Here is a 21,969-nt window from a genome sequence, read left to right on the forward strand (position 1 = left end):
TATTTTGCACTCCTGTAAGATTAAGAGATGGCACAAGAGCAAGCCTGTTTATAGCTACAATTATGGGAGAAGGGATGCCTTGATTCTAACCATGCTTCTAGGCTGTGTGTTCACTTTACATTAAATGGTCATTGGATAATATCCTGGGAAGCGTACCATCGAACTTGCCAGCTTGAAAGATGATCCAAATAACTTTCATCAGCCTCCTGCCACCTGCAGAAGTGGCGGGGACTGACTGTAGCCTGGAGGAATTTTTGATGAGTGGGAAAGCCTTTAAAGTAAGGTAGGAATATAAAACTGTCCTCATTGCTTGGGAGACTAATTAGTCTGGCTAAGCAGCTATAAATGACTTGATATAAATGGTGATGAATTCTTAAGTAATCACAGTTTCAAAGTCTTTTAACCTATAGGTTTTTTTTTTCTAACTTTAATCTTTGCAGAGTATATCAGGAAAGTAAATAAAAAAAAAATCAGAATGCTTTTTTTTCCCAAGTTCACAGCTTTATAGTAGGACAACCTTCAGCATGGGAACAGCTTAATGGCACTGTGTGTGCATAGCTGTATGACAAGTTTATAGTGCTTTGTTAATGCATTTTCCAGAAAACGCAAACTCTGATTTGCATCAGTATTCTTGTACTGACAGCACAGTATCACAGATTTCAGCCCATGGCAAGTGTATAACATCATCTGCCTTAGAGGAGCAAACATGTAAAAGCAGTAAAAAGGCTGGGGTAGAGACAATTTTAGAGACGCCTTCTGTGTAGTAAGCTGTAAGAGCAGCTCTTCAATCAAATAACATCTCTAGAACTTAGTGCTGAAGTCATTATGCTGGTATTATCCCTTGAATTTTATTGTGTATCTCTTCATTTAAAGTAACTTACATACTGTAACTAGCAAGCATCTGTGTTTATGAACAGATGGTATATTTGTGTTGGAAATTTAGAAGCGTTTGTGGAGAGTTTCATTAGCCAGAAAATCTCAAGGCAGAACTTTGAAAGCCAGCAACATAACTGACTGTTTAAAATTGTACCTACCTGTTTTCACCAGAGAACTGTAGATACTTGCTAAGGGAGGCAGTTCTACTCTAGAAATAGTATAAGCTTTTTCTCAGCTTAATCATTATGTATATATTTGATGATAAACACTGTTTTCAGATGCAAAATGTAACTAACATGGGAATTCTGAATATATCATTCACCTCTAGTGAATTCTTTCCATCTGTCTTTGTTTTGTTGAGAAATATCGATTTCTTAATTCTTGTTGATCTAATTCTTTTTTTTTTCTTTCAATAGCTAGGTGTACTGCACCCGGCTGGGGCAGAATTAAGACCAGTACACTAAATCAGTGTAATCTGATTTAGTTTTTTGAAAGTTTTTTTTAACTTTAAAATGAAGTAGAATTTCAGAAGCAGTTTATTAGATTAATCACACATACTTCCTGCATGAAAAAATTGTAACTTTTAGCTTTTCTGGTCTTAATTCTTCATACCACACCAATACATAATATACTATGGCTGGTTAATGTCACAGATACTAACAGAAAGCAAGATTCAGCTGGGTGTTTCTCTGTTACTTGACACTCATCAGAGTTGAAGTGGATCACTGCTTTCATTGACCTCTTGTTTGTGTTTGTTTTTTCTTGCAAGTTTTAGCTACTGGTAAAGCTATTAAAGGGTTGCCCACTGTTTATCAAAACAACATTGCTTTAATTCCAGGGTTAGTTTATTTTTTTTTTTAAGTACAGATAGTAAGATTGTGCAGAAACTTTTTAATTCATTTTTCTCACTTGGACATATCAGTTGTCCCTAAAAGAAGTGTCTTGTTTGATGTAATACTAGAAAAAGTAGGTTGGTGATTTAAAAAATAGTAGTGCTGCTGTCCCTGTTCTTAGCTACCACTTCCACATAAACAAGAACACTATATATCGAAGTTCTAAGGCAATATCTTCATATCTTTCCAACAATCATTTTGTTACCAGTGACAGTCAAACTTCAACAAAAATCTTCTTTTATAATCAAAGTTTAAAAAAAAAAAATTCTTGACTCAAAAGGCTTTGATGGCTCTTCTAAGGTCTAGCCACTAGAGGGGGTCTAAACCTACCCACTGTAAGCACTGTTTATCATAGTTCATGAAACATCTTCCAGTTTGCATAATTGCTGGAATATTGTGGAAACATACTTTTTAAAGGTGTGTATAACTTTAATTTAAAAAAAAAAAGACTATTTTTGAAGGGTAACTATTCAGAAATATGTATATAGTATAACCATTTGAATAACTTTTTCTTTGCAGGTGATCTTGTGAATTTGTGAACCATCAATGATGGCAGAACACCCACCATTACTGGATACCACTTCGATTATAAGTAGTGAAATCCCTCTTCTAACTTCCCCTATTGTTAGTGGTGATGGAGCACAACAGGTAAGAAAACTTCAGTATCTTTTTTCCAACAGCATCATTGACATATTGACACTGTAAAAGATACCCTGTTATTTTTGTGCAACTCTGGTCATACATGTATTTTAGAGGTTGAGGTGAAGATAGAGCTTTTGCAGAGAAGAGATTTGTTAGGAGCATGAAGCAGAAAACCTGTCTTCTGAAGAACATTCCCATAGAAAGATGGGACTAGACAGCTGCCAAGCTGTCCAGCAATGCCTGAGTCTTAATTTAGAAGCTATATATTTACATTGCCACGTGACCTTGTTGAGCTTAATAAGCCTCCCCTTATGATGAGCTTATTAGCTCAGACACATATGCTAACAACTTTGGCCTCTAGACTGACTTTCTTCCTTACACCTGAGTATTTTGAATGCTGGGACTTGCTTTTGTTTCTTAGTGTCTGCCTGGACACTTCTTATATTTTGATAGGCAGAAATGGTCAAGCTGATGGCTAAGAAAAAAATTTACAAATGTGGTTTTGGAAGACTTGAGAAGTGTCAGCTCCAGAGGGAGATAAAATTAAAAAAAAAAAAAGTGTTAGCAAAAACATATATTTTCTATATCTTTAACTCGAGAATATTTTAGGCCCAAGAGAAGCATGATTCTGGAACAGCTTCCAAGGGGAGAAAAGGGATAAAACAAACAAACAAAACCTAAATGTCTTGGAGTATCTGAACAAATTGAGATCACTGCCTGTTATAGCAGGAGACTGGATTTGATGATACAGGAAAGGCTCTTAGTCTGCTGTTCCTGTGTTTGATCTTTATGCAGAAGAAGAAATTACGAGGGGAATTGTTTTGTAGGGTAAAAATACAGAAGAGATCTAAAATGAGACTGGAGCAGGGATTGCAGCAGTTCCCAAAATTGTTTTTGGGCTGTGGTAAGATCTTTACATTGTAGAATCTTATTTACAGAGAAAGCTGATAAGTCCCATTTAATAAATGCACAGACAGAAAACTCCAGAAAAAAGGGAAGAGGCAATACTCAGTCTTGCTTTCTCTCCCAATTCTGCTTTCAAATACTGAATTTTAGAAGTAGTAATCTGTAACATGTAAGGAAAGAACTGTTGCTGTTTTCTTGCATGATCTGCCTTGAAAAGTTCAATTTTAAAGCCTTGCAAACAAGAGAATAAAACATGCCTACATAAAGTTAAGCATTCCACCACCATTTCTTTTCTTTACCCATATGTAAATAGCCTTTATACTACTATTCAAAACTTCTCATAGATGTATAGCAGATTACTTGAGGCTGGAAGCAAACTCTGGAGCTCATGTAGTCAAACCTCCCCTTACTCAAAGCAGGGTCAACTAGAACAGGTCATGCAGGACCATGCCCAGTTGGGTTTTATACATCCATGAGCATAAGGGACTCCACAGCCTTTCTGGCAGTTAGTGAGGGCGGTTGAATACTGGGGACCAGTGACATAATTTCTTAAATTTCAGTGGAAGTTCTTATTTTGATTTCTGCTTACTCTTTTGTCCTTTCACTGGGCACTGCTGAGAAGACTGTTTTGTTTATTCGCACCTTTCAGGTATTCATACACATCATAGAATGGCTCGGGATGGAAGGAACCTTAAAGATCATCTAACTCCAACCCCCCTGCCATAGACAGGGATGCCACCCACTAGATCAGGTTGGCCAAGGCCACATCCAGCCTGGCCTTGAGCACTTCCAGGGATGGGGCTTCCACAACTTGGCAACCTGTTCCAGTGCTTCACTACCCTTACAGTGAAGAATTTCCTCCTAATGTCTAGTCTAAATCTGTCCTCTTTTAGTTTAAGAGGATAGATTTAGAAGTTAGATTTCACTGTTGAGAAGACTTTTGTTTATTACCTCTCTCAGGTATTCATACATACTAATAACAAGATCCTCCCGTGAGCCTCCTCTTCTCCAGGTTGAACAATCCTAGTGCTCTCAGCCTCTTCTCACATGTCAAATGCTCCAGTCCTTTCATCATCTTTGTAGCCCTTTGCTGGGCTCTCCAATACCTCCATGTCTCTCTCATACTGGGGAGCCAAGGACTGGGCCCAGTACCACGTCTGACTGGGGAAGGATCACCTTCCTTGACCTGTTGGCAGTGTTCTACCTTATGCAGCACAGGAAGCTGTTGGCATCGTTTGTCGTGAGGGTGCATTGCTGGCTCACATTCAACCTGTCCATTGGGAACCTCAGGTCCTTTTCTGTAAAGCTACTTTCCAGTCAGTAAGCTGATGGTGTGTCCTGTTGCATGGGATTGCCCTTCTCCAGGGGCAGGACTTTGCATTTCCCACAGTTGAACTTCAGGATGCCTGCTGGTCCATTTCTTCTGCTTGTCAAGGTCTCTCTGGATGTCAGTGCAGCCATCTGGTGCATCAGCCATTCCTCCTGACTTTGTACTATTTGCAAACTTGCTGATGGTGTACTCTGTCCCATCATTCAGGTCTTCATTGAAGATAGTGAGCAGTATCTGCCTCGGTACCAGCTGCTGAGGTAGACAACTAACGAAAGGCCTGCTGCTGGACTTTGCACTGCTGCTCTACAACCCTTTGAGGCTGGCAGTGCAGCCAGTTCTCAGTCCACCTCACTGCCTGTTTAATCTGTAATTCATCAGCTTTCGTATGAGGATGTTGTATGAGACAGTGTCAAAAACCCATGCTGAAGTCATGATAAATAATATCTACTGCTCTCCCTTCATCCACGAAGCTAGTAATTTCATTGTAGAAAACTATACAGATCTGTCAGGCTTGACTTCCCCTTTGTGAGTCAATGCTGGCTACCCCCAATCACCTTTTTTTTAATCCATGATGTGTTTAGAAATGGCTTCTAGGAAGACTTGTTCCCTCATCTTTCCAGGGATTAAAGTGATGTTGACTAGCCCCTGTAGCTCCCTGGATCCTGCTCCTTGCCCTTTTTTTTTTTTTTTTTTAAGATTGCAGTGACATTTGTTTCTTCCAGTCCTTGGGAACCTCCCCTAATCACCATGACCTTTCAAAGATAATAGTGGCTGAGGTGCTTGTTCTGCCTTCTCCAAAAATAACGGTAGGAAGCTGTGCTGTCAGACTTCCTCTGTAATGGGGTAGAATTTCGAGTCATATGTGCCTAAATGTTCTTTTGGGGATAGTTTTTCATTAAAATGCTGCTCCTTTTTCTCCTACTAAGCAAGATTAAAACTGGAAAACAAGCAAAGAATTTCTTCAAAGAATGAAGTTGTGGGGGTTTCTGTTAATCTTAAAGGAAAAACATACATGCTGTAGGTGTTTTTTGTTTTAAAAAAAGTTGTTCATTAAGAATACTGTCTAAAGTGGAACTGATAGTGCTAGTGTTTTGGGTTTTCTTGTTTTTTAAAAGATTTTCAGAAAGTATTGGGCAGACTTTCTATGATCAATAAAGTCATTTTTGTCTTTTCATAACCAACAGTTATACCACAGTGTTGCCTTCTGTCTTTGTTCCACAATGACTAGTGAAAGTTATGACTCGTTTTCTGTCCTTCCTTTGCATCTGATACATGACTCATGAAGAATTTACAGATGCACTTATTCAGTGGCAGGAAACTTTACTGGAAACCCTTTTTACATCTGGTGATGTAAAAGTCATCACTAAGTAGAAAATGGTTTCTGTATCTAAAACACAGGCAATCCAGAATTAAAGGTACTACTTCCTCTGTCAAGGTTGCCCAGTTAAGACTTACTTCAGAGGAATGGCAGCCAGACCACTATGTAATTAGAAGCATCTTATAATACATGCATAACAATGTTATGATACTCTAGTGAAAGCAGTATGTATTCAAGTACAAAACACTAACTCTGAGTTTTGAAAAATATTTCAACCTGGATACTAGTTTGTTTTTTTGTTGTTTTTACAACTCTGAGGTTACAAGAAGTGTGAAGGCTGTAGTCTTCACAATGGAGTTGCTCATCTTTTTGAAACTGTCTCTTACTTCCTTAGCTATAATACAGATATTCTATAGGTGTTACTTGCTTAAACTACAAAAACTGCATCTATCTCCAGTTCCTTTTGTAACAACATCATCATGTTGGATTGCATAACCTACAACATGATCTACACTGCTGGTGGAACTTAAATGAGCCCCCACAATTAAAATTAAGAGTTGTACTTTGTGTATATAAATGTTTTTGTTTTCATGGGTTGTGGGTTGGACTAATTTTTGTAATTAGTGGTAGTCATTCCTGGCTGAAAAAGTACTGAAAACCTACTAGAAAAATACTAATTTTAATATTTTTGTTTATATGTTGATATTTCCTATGTTAAATGTTGGCTGTATCTTAAAACTTGTAACTTTTTGTTCAGCTGTGAAAAGGTGAACCCCCACTGTCTTTGCATCATATGTAAAGTTAAATCTTACAGTAGTTAATTATGCAGTATATGCAACTTAAAACACAGTAGAATTGTAGAATCTTGAGGTTGGAAAAGACCTTCAAGATCACCGAGTCCAACCATCAAGCTAACCTACTGAGTGCCATCATGAAACCATGTCCCTTAGTACCATGTCCACACATCTGAACAGTTCCAGGGATGGAGACTCTAATGCTTCCCTGGGCAGCCCTTTCCAAAGCTTGACCAGCCCTTCCATGAAGAAATTCTTCTTAATATCCAATCTGGACTTTCCCTTGCACACGTTGAGGCTGATTCCTTCCATTTGTCACCTAAGAAAAGAGACCAACAACCTTCTTTCAAGTAGTTGGTAGGGAGCAATGAGTTCTCCCCTCAGCCTCCTCTTCTCCAGATTAAATAACCACACTTTCCTCAGCCACTTCTTGTAACTCTTGTTTTCTAGTCCCTTCACCAGCTCTGTTGCTAGTCTCTGAACACATTCCAGCAACTCAGTATTGTTCTTGTGAGGGACCTAAAACTGAACAGAGTACTCAATGTGCTGTCCCACCAGTGCTCCGTACAATGGGACAGTCACTTCCCTCATCCCGCAGGCTACACTACTGATGCAGGCCAAGGTGCCATTGGCCCTCTTGGCCACCTGAGCACACTGCTGGCTCATGTTCAGCCAGCTGTCAGCCAACACCCCGAGGTCCTTTTCTGCCGGGCAGCTTTCCAGCCACCCTTCCCCAAGCCTGTACCACCATGTGGGGTTGTTATGACCCGAGTGCAGGACCCGGCACTGAATGGTGTTGAATGTCATGCGACTGGATGCAGTAGTAACTATAACCGAGTTACCAAAAAGACACAGGCTGCTAGGTACTTTTCTAGAACAGTTCATATCTTCAAGATCTATTTCAAATACTTAAGTTTAAACTGCTAGCAGAACTTTGAAATAGCAGTACAAATATTTGAACATGTTAAGATGAAAGGTCATATGCTTCAAATAGTAGAAAGTGTTTGATCAGGTTGAAGCTGTAACTTTCCACCACATTTTAAAACAAAACAATTCACAAAGTTGGAGTAATGTGCATGTACAGGCAGAAAACGTGGGGAGTTTAATTTGGATATTGCAGCTTCTGTGTTGGCATTTGCATGCTATTCTGTGCTGCTGTGGGAGACCACTTCTTTTTGTGTCCCACAGAAGCTGCTATTAGTTTCATAGGACGAATCTGGGGAAAAGGAAGAGCGGAGACTGAGCCCATTAGCTCCTTCCTCTCTATTACACACTGATTTTTGCTCCTCCTCACCACTGTGTTTAGCATGTAATGCACTACTTAAATCTTGGTGATGAGTAAGGATGGGGATGAAATATGGGGAAGACCCATAAGGAGTTGAGAAAATCCAAGTGACACTGAGAAAGCATGGTGTGAGGACAGAAGTGCTTAGGGATTTTTCATGTAAGGGTAACTACTGCAGTGAGGTTTACTGTGTATTGAGGTTGGACAGGAAAGATACAGGCAGTCCTGGTTCATTGGGGGAGGTAAATTAATTACAGAGGAGAACAGGGAGAAAAGAGTTCAAACTTTCTTTAACAGATGTTGTTTTCTTAATATTAGATTGAAGTTAAATTGTTCTGGAAAGTTTCTACTGCACCCAGTGCACTTCCAAGGCAAAGCAGTAAATTGCTGATACAAGTTTGCAGCAACCCTGGAGTTCTGGGCCTTCTTTGCATCTTCCCACTAAAACTAATAGTTGCAGTGAGACATCCCTGTATAAATTTGGTGTCCTTTATTACCAAAACCACAGATAGTTAACAGGTAATGGGCTACACAGGGTGCTGTTCCCTTTTCTTTGGGGAATGGGACACGAAGTGCCTCACCTTCAGTCAGCTTTATTTCTCAGCAAGACATAGTCATGAAGTAGTACTTCCAGCCTGTAAAGCTGGTCACTTACCTTCCAAACTTTATTCAGGTGTTTAGATGCTTAGTGGGATTTCTAAAAATCCCGCTGTGTTTATGTGTGGTATATATGTTGTGTGTGTATATACACAGCATGTGAGTTTAAGTGCAAATTCTTTGAACTGAAGTAGGTATTTAGCATTAAATCTACAAGTTACTTCTGAAATGATTTTCTTCAAGCGTTAAGACTTTTGATCTTGAAGTTACATTAACCTTTTAACACAGTCTTCAGCAGAGTAATAGACAGCTATAAAAACAAGTAATTCTAAGAATCCTCTTTTTTTGGCCTTTTAATTACTTGTTTGCATATGTGGAGTTACAGAAGAAATGTAACGAAGATCTGAACTAGGTTACTAAATGCTTTTCTTCAGTTTTAGGTCTGATGCTTCTGTTTCTGAAAAGCATATGGTACGTTATCAAGTTCCAGCTTGCTTTGTTTTTGCCTTGCTGCTGAAAATCAAGCCTAGAACTGCATATGTTTCATGATCTTTTCCCTCTATAAGAAAAAATCTGTGTTAAAAGTTGTTTAACAACATACAATGTTATAACTGTTTTCACAGCTTTCCATATTGTTTTGTTTTCCTTTCCTTTATCTTTGTTTTGATTTCACAGAGAACATGTGTGGTTGCTTCTGTCTTTTTTTTTTTTTTACATCCCCTTTGTCTCCATTGAATTGGCAGATAAGTCTAACTTAGAGGGGGGGTTCATTAAAGCTTGTTTTAGTTGACAATTATTCTTCTATCCTTCAGTGACTTCATAGCATTGAAATGCAACAGAATTATGTTCACTGAAATCATTGGAACTCTTCTGCATATAATGCTGCAGCTCCGGCATATGGAAGCTGATTATCAGGCTTCATTTTTTTTCCAGTGTTGATTAGTACTTTTGTGTAGCAGTCATCACTGGAAAATACATAATCAAACTTGTATGGGACATTCCATATACAAAAAAGTGTTTTCCATAGAAGTTGTTGCTGGTTATGATTAAAAAAAAAAAAAAAAAGGCTGTGAGGATGTAAGTTTTGATGCCTCAAGGTTACTGTATCCTTGCTGTGTCTGACTTGCTCGTATTCTTTTGGTCAGGAAGAGTGAAGTTTTGTCTCAGTTAAGCATAGACTTGTTGTCTTTGAGAACAGATTTTTCTCTTGCGTATTTAAACTGCATCTTTGATTGCAAATGCACTAAAATTTTGCTTTACATTTCCAAGAAGAGGCTGTCATTCTCAGGAGCAAGTGAGAGGATTCAAAACTCGTTTGGGTTTAGTTATGTATGAATACTGTGCTGCTCTTGGGTAGCAAGCAAAAAGTAGCATTTGATTTACTACACAATTTAAATTTGCTTCCAAATATATTTATTTTAGTATTTACTGAAAAAAAGAAAGTGGGAACAGGAATGAAGGCTATGTAGTCCAAGTCTTCCTACTTGTGTTCAGCATGAAAATTCATGGAATGAAATAACCTCATAAAACTTCTTTGAATAGTCCTCCTCTTACTCTCTAAATGTCTGATTTAATTTGCATGCTGTGAATCCTGAATCAGTTTTGGTCTCTGATACGGTTAGATTCCTCCCAAGGTACCTGGGGCAGGGGTTCCCCCTGTGGAATGAATCTCTTCTAGAAGCTGACATTTGGGAGATTTGGATGACATGGGAAAATCAGACTCAAAGTCAGTATTAGTCATTCTTTCTTGCTAATACAGCCAACGGGGAGTAGTAAGCATGTCTGGAAGATGATCTCTTCCTTATTTTAGGAAGGTGACTAAAGATCTGTGTGCTTCTTTTAATGAGATGAGAAGGTGCAAGTTGCCTGGAGCTGCAAGCATTGAGGTAGGCCAGTTCCTCTCTGAGGTCTGTTGCAAGTGGACCCAGTTCCTGAGTCTGTGCTCCTCTATCAGTAAGACTTGTATTCCTCTCCTGGACTTGGGCATGTTGATGGCTCCTCTTTGTGCCATGGGACAATTGGCGTCAGGTAAACCGGAGTCAAACCAGCATCCTACAAAGTTGCCCTTCCTGCTTACATTGGGTTCTTCAGGCTCCCTCTCAGAAGATGGATATTGTAATCTCTTCGTAAATTGTAGAAAAAAATGCAACTGCTTTGCAAAGTTATTTTTAACTGCAGAAATTCAACTCTTAAAATATGTGAGAATTAGACTCTTTGCAAACAAGTCATCTGAAGTACATCCCTTGCTAGGTAGAGCCTCTTTTTCCTGGTGATTAAGACATTTCTCAATTTTTAACTGGGCAAAGTCCATCTAACCTTCTGCATATTCCAGAATTATACATTTTATAGAGCAGACAGAATTACATTCTTCGGGAAGAAGTGGAAGGAAGTAGATTGGGGTTTATGCACCATAATAAAAATGGCCTTTGGCTCTAATTTCTCTTCCTTTCTTTTTGAAAGTAGAGGAGAAAAGACATAGGAAAGGACTACGGGCTGTGGTGATTCCTCCCACTGACCCCTTGGTCCAGGACTGACCAAGCCTTCCCAACCTGAGAATTGAAGGCCAGAGCCTTCAATTTCTTTTCTAACTCTGGTTGGTGTTGTTACACAGTGTTTTGATACACAAATCTGCACAAAACTGTATGTATGGGGAGCACTTTTGGGAGAGGGAAATTAAAAAAAAAAAAAAAAAAAGCTACTTCAGAAGCTGGATAGTGAAACTCATACTATACTTTTTTTTTTGAGGAAATCCTATTTTGAATAACTTTAGAGTATAGTTCTTCTTTTGGCACTTCATATTGTGGTCTGGATTTAACATTTCTACCTTAAATAGCAGTCTTTAATCCTGTGGGCTTTCACCTTATTCCTGTACCACCAAATAGGAATCTGAGCTGTCATCAGTAACGTTGGGAAATACAGAATTCTCTTCTAGTCCATATACTTCATTAACCAATGACTTACATAATTTTCAAATTTTGTAAACTCCTTAGAAAACGAATGTCCATACTCTGTTTCATCTTGTTTATTTATTTTTTTCCCTTAATTTTACAATTGCATTGCAGGAGAGGAATTGTTTTTTAAAGGATATTTATACTTTAATTCAAATTCTTAGTTGTTGTTCAGTTGAGTTCTGTAACCTAAAATGTCTTTGTCGAGATATGGAGAAAAGGAGAAGGTCATATCTTCTCTCCCATCATTTAATATTGATTGAAATAACTCGGATATAAATTACAGAATATAGAATTCACAGCCAGAATCAGCACAGCTACTGCGTACTTGGTGAGCATCTCCACCAGTAACCCAATGGTGATGTAACTTCTTGGTTGCAAGGGGGAGAAGTAGAGCATGTTTCCCATTTGTGCTTCAGAAGCCTGAAGGAGGTCAGGATACGTGCTGAAAAGGCTCTGCCTCAGCCTACGTAGGGAGAATCAGTCGTAGCTTTATGACCTTTCTGAAATAATGTGTTCAGCTGTTAGGCCAAAGGTTGATTATGACTGCTTTATAATCTTGTATATTGTTTCTCATAAATGCCAAACCGGTTGTACATGTCTTCAGACATGTCAGTAATATCTGGACAAAGAAATTCTTTTGGGTGAAGAATGCCATTGACTTGCATCATCACTTGAATAGTTTTGAACTGTTTACCTCCATTTCTTAATCTCTGCTAGCTTTTATAATGTTTGTAGGATTTTTTTTTATTGATTGTTAGGTATTGTATGGAGGCAAAATACTAGCAACTCGATAATGATGGTACAATAGTTGAGCTTGTTTCAAATGTGTGCTAACCAGCAAATTAAGATCTTCCCACCATTAAGATCAACACAACAGATTGAGAGAGACTGGGGGTTTTAAAAAAAGTAGGCTTTTGCCCAAGGGAACACCGAATAACATGTATTTGGCGGAGTACTTTACATGGCAACTGCTGGTACAGCTTGCAGTCAAAGTACAGGAATTATAACACAAGAATTTTTTGATTTTTCTAAGCATTTAAACATCTATATATCTGTAGCTTCTTGAGCAACAGGAAGATGGTTGTTTTTTTTTGTCACTTTCACTTAAGACAAGAATCTCTGTTAAATTAGTTTTCCAAAATGAAATTGACAGTCTTCTACCTTTTTAATCCATCTGGGTACAACTTAAATGGAAGTTTGTTCCCTGATTCTGCTTCAGATTGTTGCAAATAAAGCAGATTTATGGAAAGTGCCTATTGAGGAGACTGTCTATCCCCAGTATATTAAGTATTAGCTGGAAGCTTAGCCCTTACCACTTCGTATAATATGAGCTCTGTCCCTTATCCAGTTTTGTTTAGCATTGTGAAGCTCTAGTCCAGCGGACTTCAACAAACCATGGTGAAATAAAAATAATCTGCTTCAAGTCTTCTAGTTTTTATTTACAGAGGTTGATGTTTCTAACCACTGGCCAGGACCAGATGCCTCAGAAATTTCCAGAGTTCAGAGACTGCCCCTAACACAGTTTCTTTCGAATTCCCTGTAAACAAGGATTAGCTTAAAACTTTGAAACACAAAATGTGTGTCGGTTTCATTATCCAGATCCTTTGAAACACTTCTGTTACCCTTACATTTTTATTTTTCGTGATTTAAAGATATTACAGTTGGATTATTTTAAGTAGCAAATCTTCTGTGCGCTATCCACTAACCACAGCCTGTTTCTATGCTAATGAAACAGATTGGGTTTGCTGTAAACGAGACAAATAAAACTTTGCTTAGCCCAAGCTTTGAGAATCGTGGAATGCAGAAGAGAAGAGACAAAACAGAGACAAAGTAGATAAAAAATGTAAATATTTTTCCGCAATAAAGCAAGAGACAAAGGCACTTGTAGAACATACACTGACACTGTTATACAGACACTAACAAGTCTTGGACGTGTTTGTTGGTGACATAAGATGCAGATTTCAACGTTTATCTTTTTACTGGTTCTTCTCAGAAGACTTTCTATTTTTACAAAACAAGGCTTCAGCTCTCCAAACCATCTTTTTTTTTTGTATCCTGCGATCAGTTTTCAGCTCATCTTTCACGTGAAGAAGGCTCTGCTCTTTGTGTGGAAGAGGTGACGGGGGATGTATGAGTTCTACGGATTTCCTCCATAGTCCCCCAAATCAAGATTTGTTAATAATCTTTACTTTCCTGTTTTTTTTCATTAGGAAGTGTTAATCTCCATATGTAGAGCAGATGGATTCCTCTAGGTTATCAGTCAATCTTAGCAGATGCTAGGGTAGAGAACTGTTCAGTTGTGTGAAATCCATAAATTGAAATTTGCTCAAATAACCTTATTGGACAACAGTAAGATTTTAGAACTTTATTATTAAGGGCATTGAATAATGTCACGTGGGTAATGAAAAATATCTGTAGGACATTTGTAAATAAGGATCAGAAGCCTGTTTTCTTCTATCATTCATAACAAAAACAGACGAGGACTTAGGGCAAAATTCTAGTGTTACTTTTCCTTATAGATACCACAGATATGTTGTGTCTTTAGCCATGAATTGACATGATATAGCACAGAACTCAAAGTTTTCAGAACTCTTTATTGGTTATTAGCCAGCATAAATGGGAAAGGAGAAAGTCTAAAAAAAAGATGGAGCTAGAGAAATTTATGAAAGACGACTTTAAGACAGAGTTAGATATTCCTGACAAGCATGAAATTCTTGGAATTGTTTTGAATTGCCAAAGGCTTAAGACACTGTTTTAATCTAGCTTTTTATCAGTTGTTGGTGTTTTTTCTTAATTTATATTCTTATGCTGTCTGTAATACCTATTAAATAGCTCTTTTGCATTTTTCCATTTAATCAGTTTTCTAAACGTTAGTGGGTTTCATCCTGGAAAAGAGTCGTCCTTAGCCTCATTAGCATCGTTATAGGGACAGCATATTTTGAACATAATCAATGGAAAAGTGACTTGTGCTACGTTTGTAACTGAGATCACCTTGGCTGGACCACAGATGTGATTCCATCTGTCAATTCCTGTGCTGCTAATGAATAACAACCCTGAAGTATTGCAGTGCTCTTTGATCAGTAACTTTTAGGGACATGAAGATATGGCATAGATGAAGCCACAAATCCACAAATCACAAGAAGTCAACATCAGAACTGTCATAGAGTTATCCTGACCTTATGTCTAGTTTTCCCTTTTCTTTGGACCATGCTCTAAGGAACCAAAGGAGACGTAATTTTCCTTGTAACAAAATTTTCCTTGTACTTAGAATGAAAACAGCCCCTTTTAAAACAAAAAATAAATATTTTCAGTAATGAAATGATGTTGGATATGAAATTTCTCTTGAGCCTGGAAAACTTTTACTTGTTAAAGAATTTTTTGCTGATGAAACATTGCGAATGTGACTTGAACTTGGACTATTGGAAATTTACGTCTTTGTTTTAACTGGACTGTAGGCTTGAGCCCCTTTATATAAAGTTTGGACATTACTGTCCAAATTTTTTTTAATTTTCTACACCTCAGGCAACGTCCAGTTGGTAATCTAACGTTCTCACATTCCAGGTACCAGGTTGTTGCGATGCACTTTCATCTTTCATTTCTGCTTATGGACTAGGACTTTTGTGTAAGGTTATGCTTAAAGTTTTATCTAGTATTTGAAGTAATTTCTCAAATTACAGGGAGGGAGGGTTGAGCGTTTTCCCCTACCTAGCTGTCTTTCTACAGGTGAGAGCATACCAGTGGACCCCTGCTATGGTTGGGATTACAGATAGCAGATGCTAAATCGTCAGAAATTAATATTGGATGTTTTCAGTTCAGTTCCACTCTTTAGTGGAGACTAATAGAGGGGAAAACATCTTTGTCAGCACCTGCAACATCTTAAATATTAATACCTAATCAAAGGTATTTCTGTTGACAGTATTACTTAAGGCAGATGTATGTAAATAGGAAATTTTAAAGCAAAATTGGGAAACCTGGTTTTTTCTTTTCACGCCTCCTAATGTAGCAAATAAATGCAACGCATGGAGTAACAGAGTGTTACAGAACAAGCACAATAAAATCCGGTTGATTACTTCTTTGCTGTATTTTTCACTCTCTTCTAAAGTGTTCCCTACCCGCCTCCTTTCAGGCTTCTTCGCTCACAAGCTGCATCACATATCCAAGTATAAAGTCAGAAGCGGGTTCGTTCCTAGCTGGTGTACCCTAGCTGGGAATCGGGACGCTAACCCGAAAACGCGCTTCTAAGAGGGAATATATTTGGGAGCTTTGTTCTCTTAAGCCCAAGCCTCCTGTTGACTGACGTGAGATGATCCAGAAGCAGATGCTGCAGCAGCTATTTGTTGATTTAGTTGCTATAGTGACATGATACATTCGTGTACAGCAGGAAGCTCACTGTACGTTGGCTAATTTGATAGGAAGGAAGGCTTGAGGTAGGTATCGCTGACTATACCGTTAATTGATCCTACCTTTCGCATCCTGCCTCCGCATGCTCCGTGGATGCTAGAGAGCAAGGTAAAGGGAGATCCTCGGTGGCGGTCAGGGTAAGGTGCCCTGCTAAGGGGGGGCAGCGCCCAGCACATCACCGAAGATCGCCTCCGCGTGTAGTGAATGGACCGGGCTGGAGCATCCGGAGTGGTGACTTGAATCTTCCTTCGTCCTTTGTCACTGGGGTAGCACCAGTTGAATGAGAGAAATAAAAGGATGCGAGCAACAGTAAGTCCAAGTGCTAAGGCTTTTGAAACGGGATGCTGGATTGAAGCGTGGCGCTAATTAACGTCTTGATTGGAGCGGTTAGTGGAGAAAATTGTGATTGTGCGCTAATGACAGAGCATAAATGTGGCTCTGCCTGGAAGTTGGGGATTGTGTTTTATTTTCCTTTTCCAGAAATACACCCTTTTATAATCTTGTTGCAGGCAGGCTGTTAAAGGTACAGCATACATCTTACAAAAGGCGAGACTGTACCACCCTTTAAACAGCCTTAGTTGGGGATTTAAAAAAAAAAAAAAAAAAATTGAAGTCAGAATTAGCTACAGTTTTTTCCTAAATCTGCGAAATGTTCAGAAATGAATAAACCTTTGTCCTTGTGGCTGAAAATACTGCTCATCAGTACTGCTGAGCTAATTTCAGTTGCAGTATTTTTTTAGACAAACCACAGCTGTCATTTTTAACATTGCTGTATTCTACTACTGTTTAAAGATACAATTTTAATATTGTTTATGATTTTTGCTGACAAACATTTGCTACTGACTCAGCACCTATAACCATAATAATGCTAAATACAGATGTTTTCAGATTAAAAAGAAACCAAGCCAAAAAATCATGCCTGAGGCTCTTGCAGCTTTCCTAATAAACCCCCTTCAGAAAAGAACATTATTTCTGCTCATACAGAAGTGGATCGTGGTTGCTTTTAGGTTACGTTTTCAGAGGTCCAGTGAAATGTTTTGAGACACTTTACCTTCTTGGTTTCCAGGATGTTTTTTTGTTTGTTGTGGGGGGACATCCAAAAAGATGCAAACAAACCTCAAAAACAGAGAGAAAACCAGAACTCTGCTTTTCAGTAGTACTACTTTGCTCCCATTTGTAACCCTTCTTGTTGTACAGGAGCACTCTCACTACATATTTCATTGAAATATGCCTTAACCACAGCTGTAATCTGGCATACTCTTGTCTCTTCATATTATACGTGATTTTAGGTTTTCAGATTTTAGATTTTTATGGATGAAATTAACGTATTATATCCTAGCTTTTTTCCTGCTTTCTCCTTGCATTTGTAACTTCCCCATATTTTTCATTATTTTAGTTTGTGTGCCAGAATACAAATTGGTTTTGCTGCTGAAGGATTGCATTTTTGGTTGGTATATTTAGCTGTAGATCTATTAGTATTTTTCTTAAATATATTCAGAGGCTTTTAACTTGGTTGGAAAACTTGTCCCAGATCTCTCTCATTCTGTAAAAATATGTAAATTCACGAAGCGCAACTAACTCCTTTTGGACAAAGATACCAGGGAACTTATTCAGTTCCCCTCCCCTTTAGTGGGAGGTGTGAGTGGCTGGGGAAAGGGAAGGACTCCAAATATTTCTTTACACTGATAGTCAGCCTGATTCTTTTGGTTTTCTTGTCTTTGTGGCAGTGATAGCCTGCAGAGAGAAAAGAAATCTGGTTCTCACTTGTGCTTATCCCGCAACTTCACATGACACAAAGTATTTAGTGTATATTTAGTGTATATTATGTTGGTTTCTTTAGCCTTGGTCAGTATTAAAAAGCTTAGCAAACTTACCATTTTTCTTTTCCCTTTCAAAAGACTGATACTTCTTGATACTGAAGGATGCATTTGAGAACAAACGTATCTTTGAGAGATGTAAAGAGCTTGACATCTATAGATTTTTCTTTAATGCAAATATGAAAGCACTTGTCTTGTATCCCAGTAACTCTAAAATGATAGTTTTGATCTTCCAGGTAAGACTTCGCTGGTTAGAAATAAACCAGCAGGTATTCAGAAAAGTAAATATATATTTTTTTAATGGTGTTGTATATTCAGTAGCTAATAACTTTTCATACAGACAGTGAAGCTTGTAAGCATAAAAGCACTTATTTGGACAACATAATTTAATACAACAAATTGAAATGTGGCTGTGAGTATTGAACTTGTAACCAAAATTTGACTGTCTGTATCGAATCTCTTAATATTTGTGTGGGCTCGTAAGAGTTATGACTATTTCAGTCCTGTCCTTTTATAAATACATGCATTTAAACTGTGGCCTTATAATTTATAATAGAGAGAATTGTCCTCAAGCAGTAAGGTAAACTAGATGCTTTTTCATAAATCTTGTTCAAATCTGATCTGTAAGCATTTCTACTAATTAGGTAGGTCTTTGTATCTTTATGCAGCAGGGTTGAGGAGAAGGCTAGCAACTGTCTTAATTTTGGATTTTCTTTTCTTTTGTACCTGTGTGAAAGACTATCAGTATGCTTCTAGACACAGACAGTTTTTTTTAACTTCCACCCAAGTTTAGACTTCTAGAATCTAAACAGTAAATTAAAAATATTTCCTCTGGATATATGATATATTAGCAATAATGTTTTGTACATGTAGTTGTTTCAAATAAATTCTATCTCCTTCCACAAATCAACTGCATGTATGTATTTGGTAGAAGCAGCAGAATATTTGTGAGGCACTGTTTTGCCTGTGACTGTTGATTTCCTTTGAGCAATATACTTCTGGCTGGCTGTATCATGCACATGTGTGTATTTGCCATGTGTGTGTATATTTGTGAAGGGAGTCTTGCCTTTTTAGACAGAGTTCTATAGAGAGCTGCCTTTGAATGTCTATGATGGTGAGCAAAAGAAGAAAAATGTGTAAAACTTGCTATTAGACATCTTTTACTAAGTAGTTTTATTAGGTAAGTTTTTACCTAATAAATCAATTTACCATTGACTTATTTCACGTTTTACCTACTGGAATGTGTGACTGACTACTTTTTTTCCTCCATAGGGACAGAAACAATTTGGACTTTTAATTGTGTTTGTAGTTTCTGCTACGGATAGATGTTGCCTTAAAACAGTGGAGTAACACACCTATGAATTAAGTCTAAAGTTTTTTGTCTTCCTGCTCTGCACGTCTTTCACGTCACGCAGGGTCTTCACCAAGGTTTAATCCTAGTTTGCTGCTGATGCTTCACAATGACTTCTATAGAATTTATTTCAGTCTTGCTTGCTAACCCTGTGGTGGAAGACAGGCATGTCCTCTCTTCAGTGACCAGTCACTAACTGAAACTATGGTTCGTCACTTTTTCTTTGTGGCTGAGAACATGGGGAAAACTTTTCCCTACATGCAGTGATGTAAATACACATTTGTGATGCCACGAGTCTTGTGCTACCTTTCTTTCCTGTCAGCTTGATGAAGTTGTCTGGAAATTTGGCAAACTGCTAACACAGCACTGCTTCACGTAGCAGGATGGAAGGAAAAGTAGAGAGGCTTGAAGAAGTGTGCATCTTACTGATGGAAGGAAGGGTCATTTTAAATTGCTGTTTCAGTGGAATTAATGGGCTTTTGGGCCATATTTAATTAGTCTGCAAACCAGCATATTCCAAACAGGGTTAGCTAGATCTGTATTGTAAATTCTCTTCTGCCCCCCACTCTGCTCCAATAAAGAAATAACATTAACCTGCATATTCGTCTGCCATGAGCAAACCATTAGGTTTTTAAGAAAGTATTTAGTATCCATAAAGACAAAGGCTAGTAAGGTAGGAATTGGTTACATTTTGTATGATTACCATTCTGCCTTTAAAAGCCATTGCTGTGATCATGTTGGCGGTGAGAATACCTCCAAGAAGCTTATTTTGTCTTCTTCAGCCTCCACGTTGTGCTGACAAAAGTTACTTCTAGATCTTTCTGGAGGTGAGCATTAATGTTTGGCCTTAAATTGGAGCAGCTCTGAGCCCAGGTAGCTGCAGCTCTGCCTGCACAAGTCTCCCACCCATCTTTTGTTGTTTGTATCCTTAGTCTTATTTTTTTCTGACTTCAGCCATTTTTATCAAAAGTATTTCTTCGGTGTTAAAAATAAGCTAAAGACTTGAAAAAGCATTCAACTGCCTTTCTAGTGCAGTCTGCAGAAGCATCCGAAGTTTCTCCTGCCGATAGTTAAAAGCTAACTGAATAAAAACTAGGGAACATTGAGCATGCTGCTCTTTGAGCATTTGTACTGCCTTTGATTCTTTAGATACAAGATCTGAATGCTTTCTCATCCCATCTCACACTGGTGTAGTAACGCTAAATCATATATGAGATCTTCAGATGAAATTATTGTTAAATTATTGGTACATCTGTTGATAGTATGTCAAACTCTATGTTGCATGTCTCTGTAGGTCTCAATCATACTAGTTTTGCTACAATAAAATTATATTTTAATTTGGGTTTCTTTGGGGAGATAAAAATTGTAAAAAAAATTATATAGAATTATTGTATTATAAGAGTGGATTTGTCAAATAAGACAGCTCAAATTGATTTAGATGAGGAATAGATTTATCAAAGCTGATAAAGAGGATGTCCCTTAACTAGTCCTTCAAATAAGCAAGCATTGTAATGCTTCTCCAGGCTCCTGTCAGGCAGTGTTTATGTATTAGTAATTCAAGTGTGCTCAGGAATGTTCCCAGAAACTGAGGCTAAGTGTCATGGAACGAGTCTGTTCCAGTAAACTATTTTTTTTTTCCTCCAGAAGGAGTATCTGTCTGCAAACTGCCTGTTGAAAGTGGTCCCTGGAACAGTTTGCAGCATCATCTGGGAGAGTGCTTGCTGGCATCAACCCAAATGGTGATCAAGACTTACTACAGCGTAGTTCATCTTTGCAGGTGACTTTTCCAGCACCTGGGAATGTTCCTGAGCACTGCTCTCTTTGCTAGTACAGATGTGGTTTTAGGTACCGTTGATGTGGTCAAGAGGACGAAGCAGCTGTCTTAGAGATGACAAATACTGGGATCCCTCAGTTTACAGAGACTGGGGATAAAAGAAGGAAATTGCTAAATCTCAAAATAATGAAGGAGGTAGGTGGAATGAACTGTTGTTCAGCAAATCCCGTAGTACAGGAACTAGAGACACTTAACTAGTTGAAAACTGGTTTGAAATGGTTAAAAGGTGAATTTCAGGAATTCACTGCTGTTGGAGGTTATGGAGGCAGACAGTGTGAGCAGACTCCAAGAGTTTAGGCAAACTCATGGACAGTGAGTAAGATGGACTGCAGAAACTGCCCAGGCTCCTTTGCCCTTCCTAAATAGCGTCTATAATTGATATATTAGAGATAAAGTGCTAGAATGGACTGCTGACCTGGGCCACTGACCCAGACCATGAGGACATTTCTTATGCTCTTATTTGGCTTGAGCAGCTGCCTGAGCTTAGCAGTGATTTCAGGAAAACCATATTGAGCTCTCTAATATGTGGCACAATTGAGTTCTGTTGGGAAGCTGGTCTATGCCAGTCCAGGCTATGTATCTTGAACTGACAGTGGATGGATGGGCAGTGAAGTGAATGCTTTAAACTCCAGGAGAGAAAAAAAAAAGTCAAATATTCCATGCTAAAAGAGGGGTTTTAATAGATACTATTTCTTTTTGCAATACCTTTCTGTGTTTTCAGGATGGATTTTGCTTTTAATATCGCATTAAGAAGAAACCTCTGTAATCCATACCAATTTAATTAAACCACTAAAAAGCTTAGTATGTTGTTCATTTGATTTGAGTTTGTCTTCTAAAATGTCCTTTGTAGAAGGAATTAAGTACCATTGAAAAGTATGAAATTTCACTGCTTAAACTCCGTGATAAACTTTGGCCACTGAAGCTACAGATATTTCAAGCTTTAGCCATGTGAGCTGGCCATTTTGTTTTATGTA

General features: G+C 38.2%; 1 protein-coding gene across 6 annotated transcripts in view; it reads left to right on the forward strand.

The window, feature by feature from the left end:
• Positions 1-21,969, forward strand: part of FNDC3A (fibronectin type III domain containing 3A) — a 119,758-nt gene that overhangs the window by 13,866 nt on the left and 83,923 nt on the right. For 4 of the 6 annotated variants that reach the window (XM_040542289.1, XM_040542308.1, XM_040542279.1 and 1 more), the window contains one exon: positions 2,289-2,417. In XM_040542289.1, coding sequence (XP_040398223.1) covers positions 2,316-2,417 — 102 coding nt within the window. In that variant the 5' untranslated portion in view covers positions 2,289-2,315. Of the gene's footprint in view, positions 1-2,285; positions 2,418-15,997; positions 16,020-21,969 lie in introns of those variants that run through there. The other 2 variants (XM_040542337.1, XM_040542327.1) reach the window with 2 other exon arrangements.

Source organism: Cygnus olor, chromosome 1 (genome assembly GCF_009769625.2).
Source record: "Cygnus olor isolate bCygOlo1 chromosome 1, bCygOlo1.pri.v2, whole genome shotgun sequence".
Taxonomy (NCBI): domain Eukaryota; kingdom Metazoa; phylum Chordata; class Aves; order Anseriformes; family Anatidae; genus Cygnus; species Cygnus olor.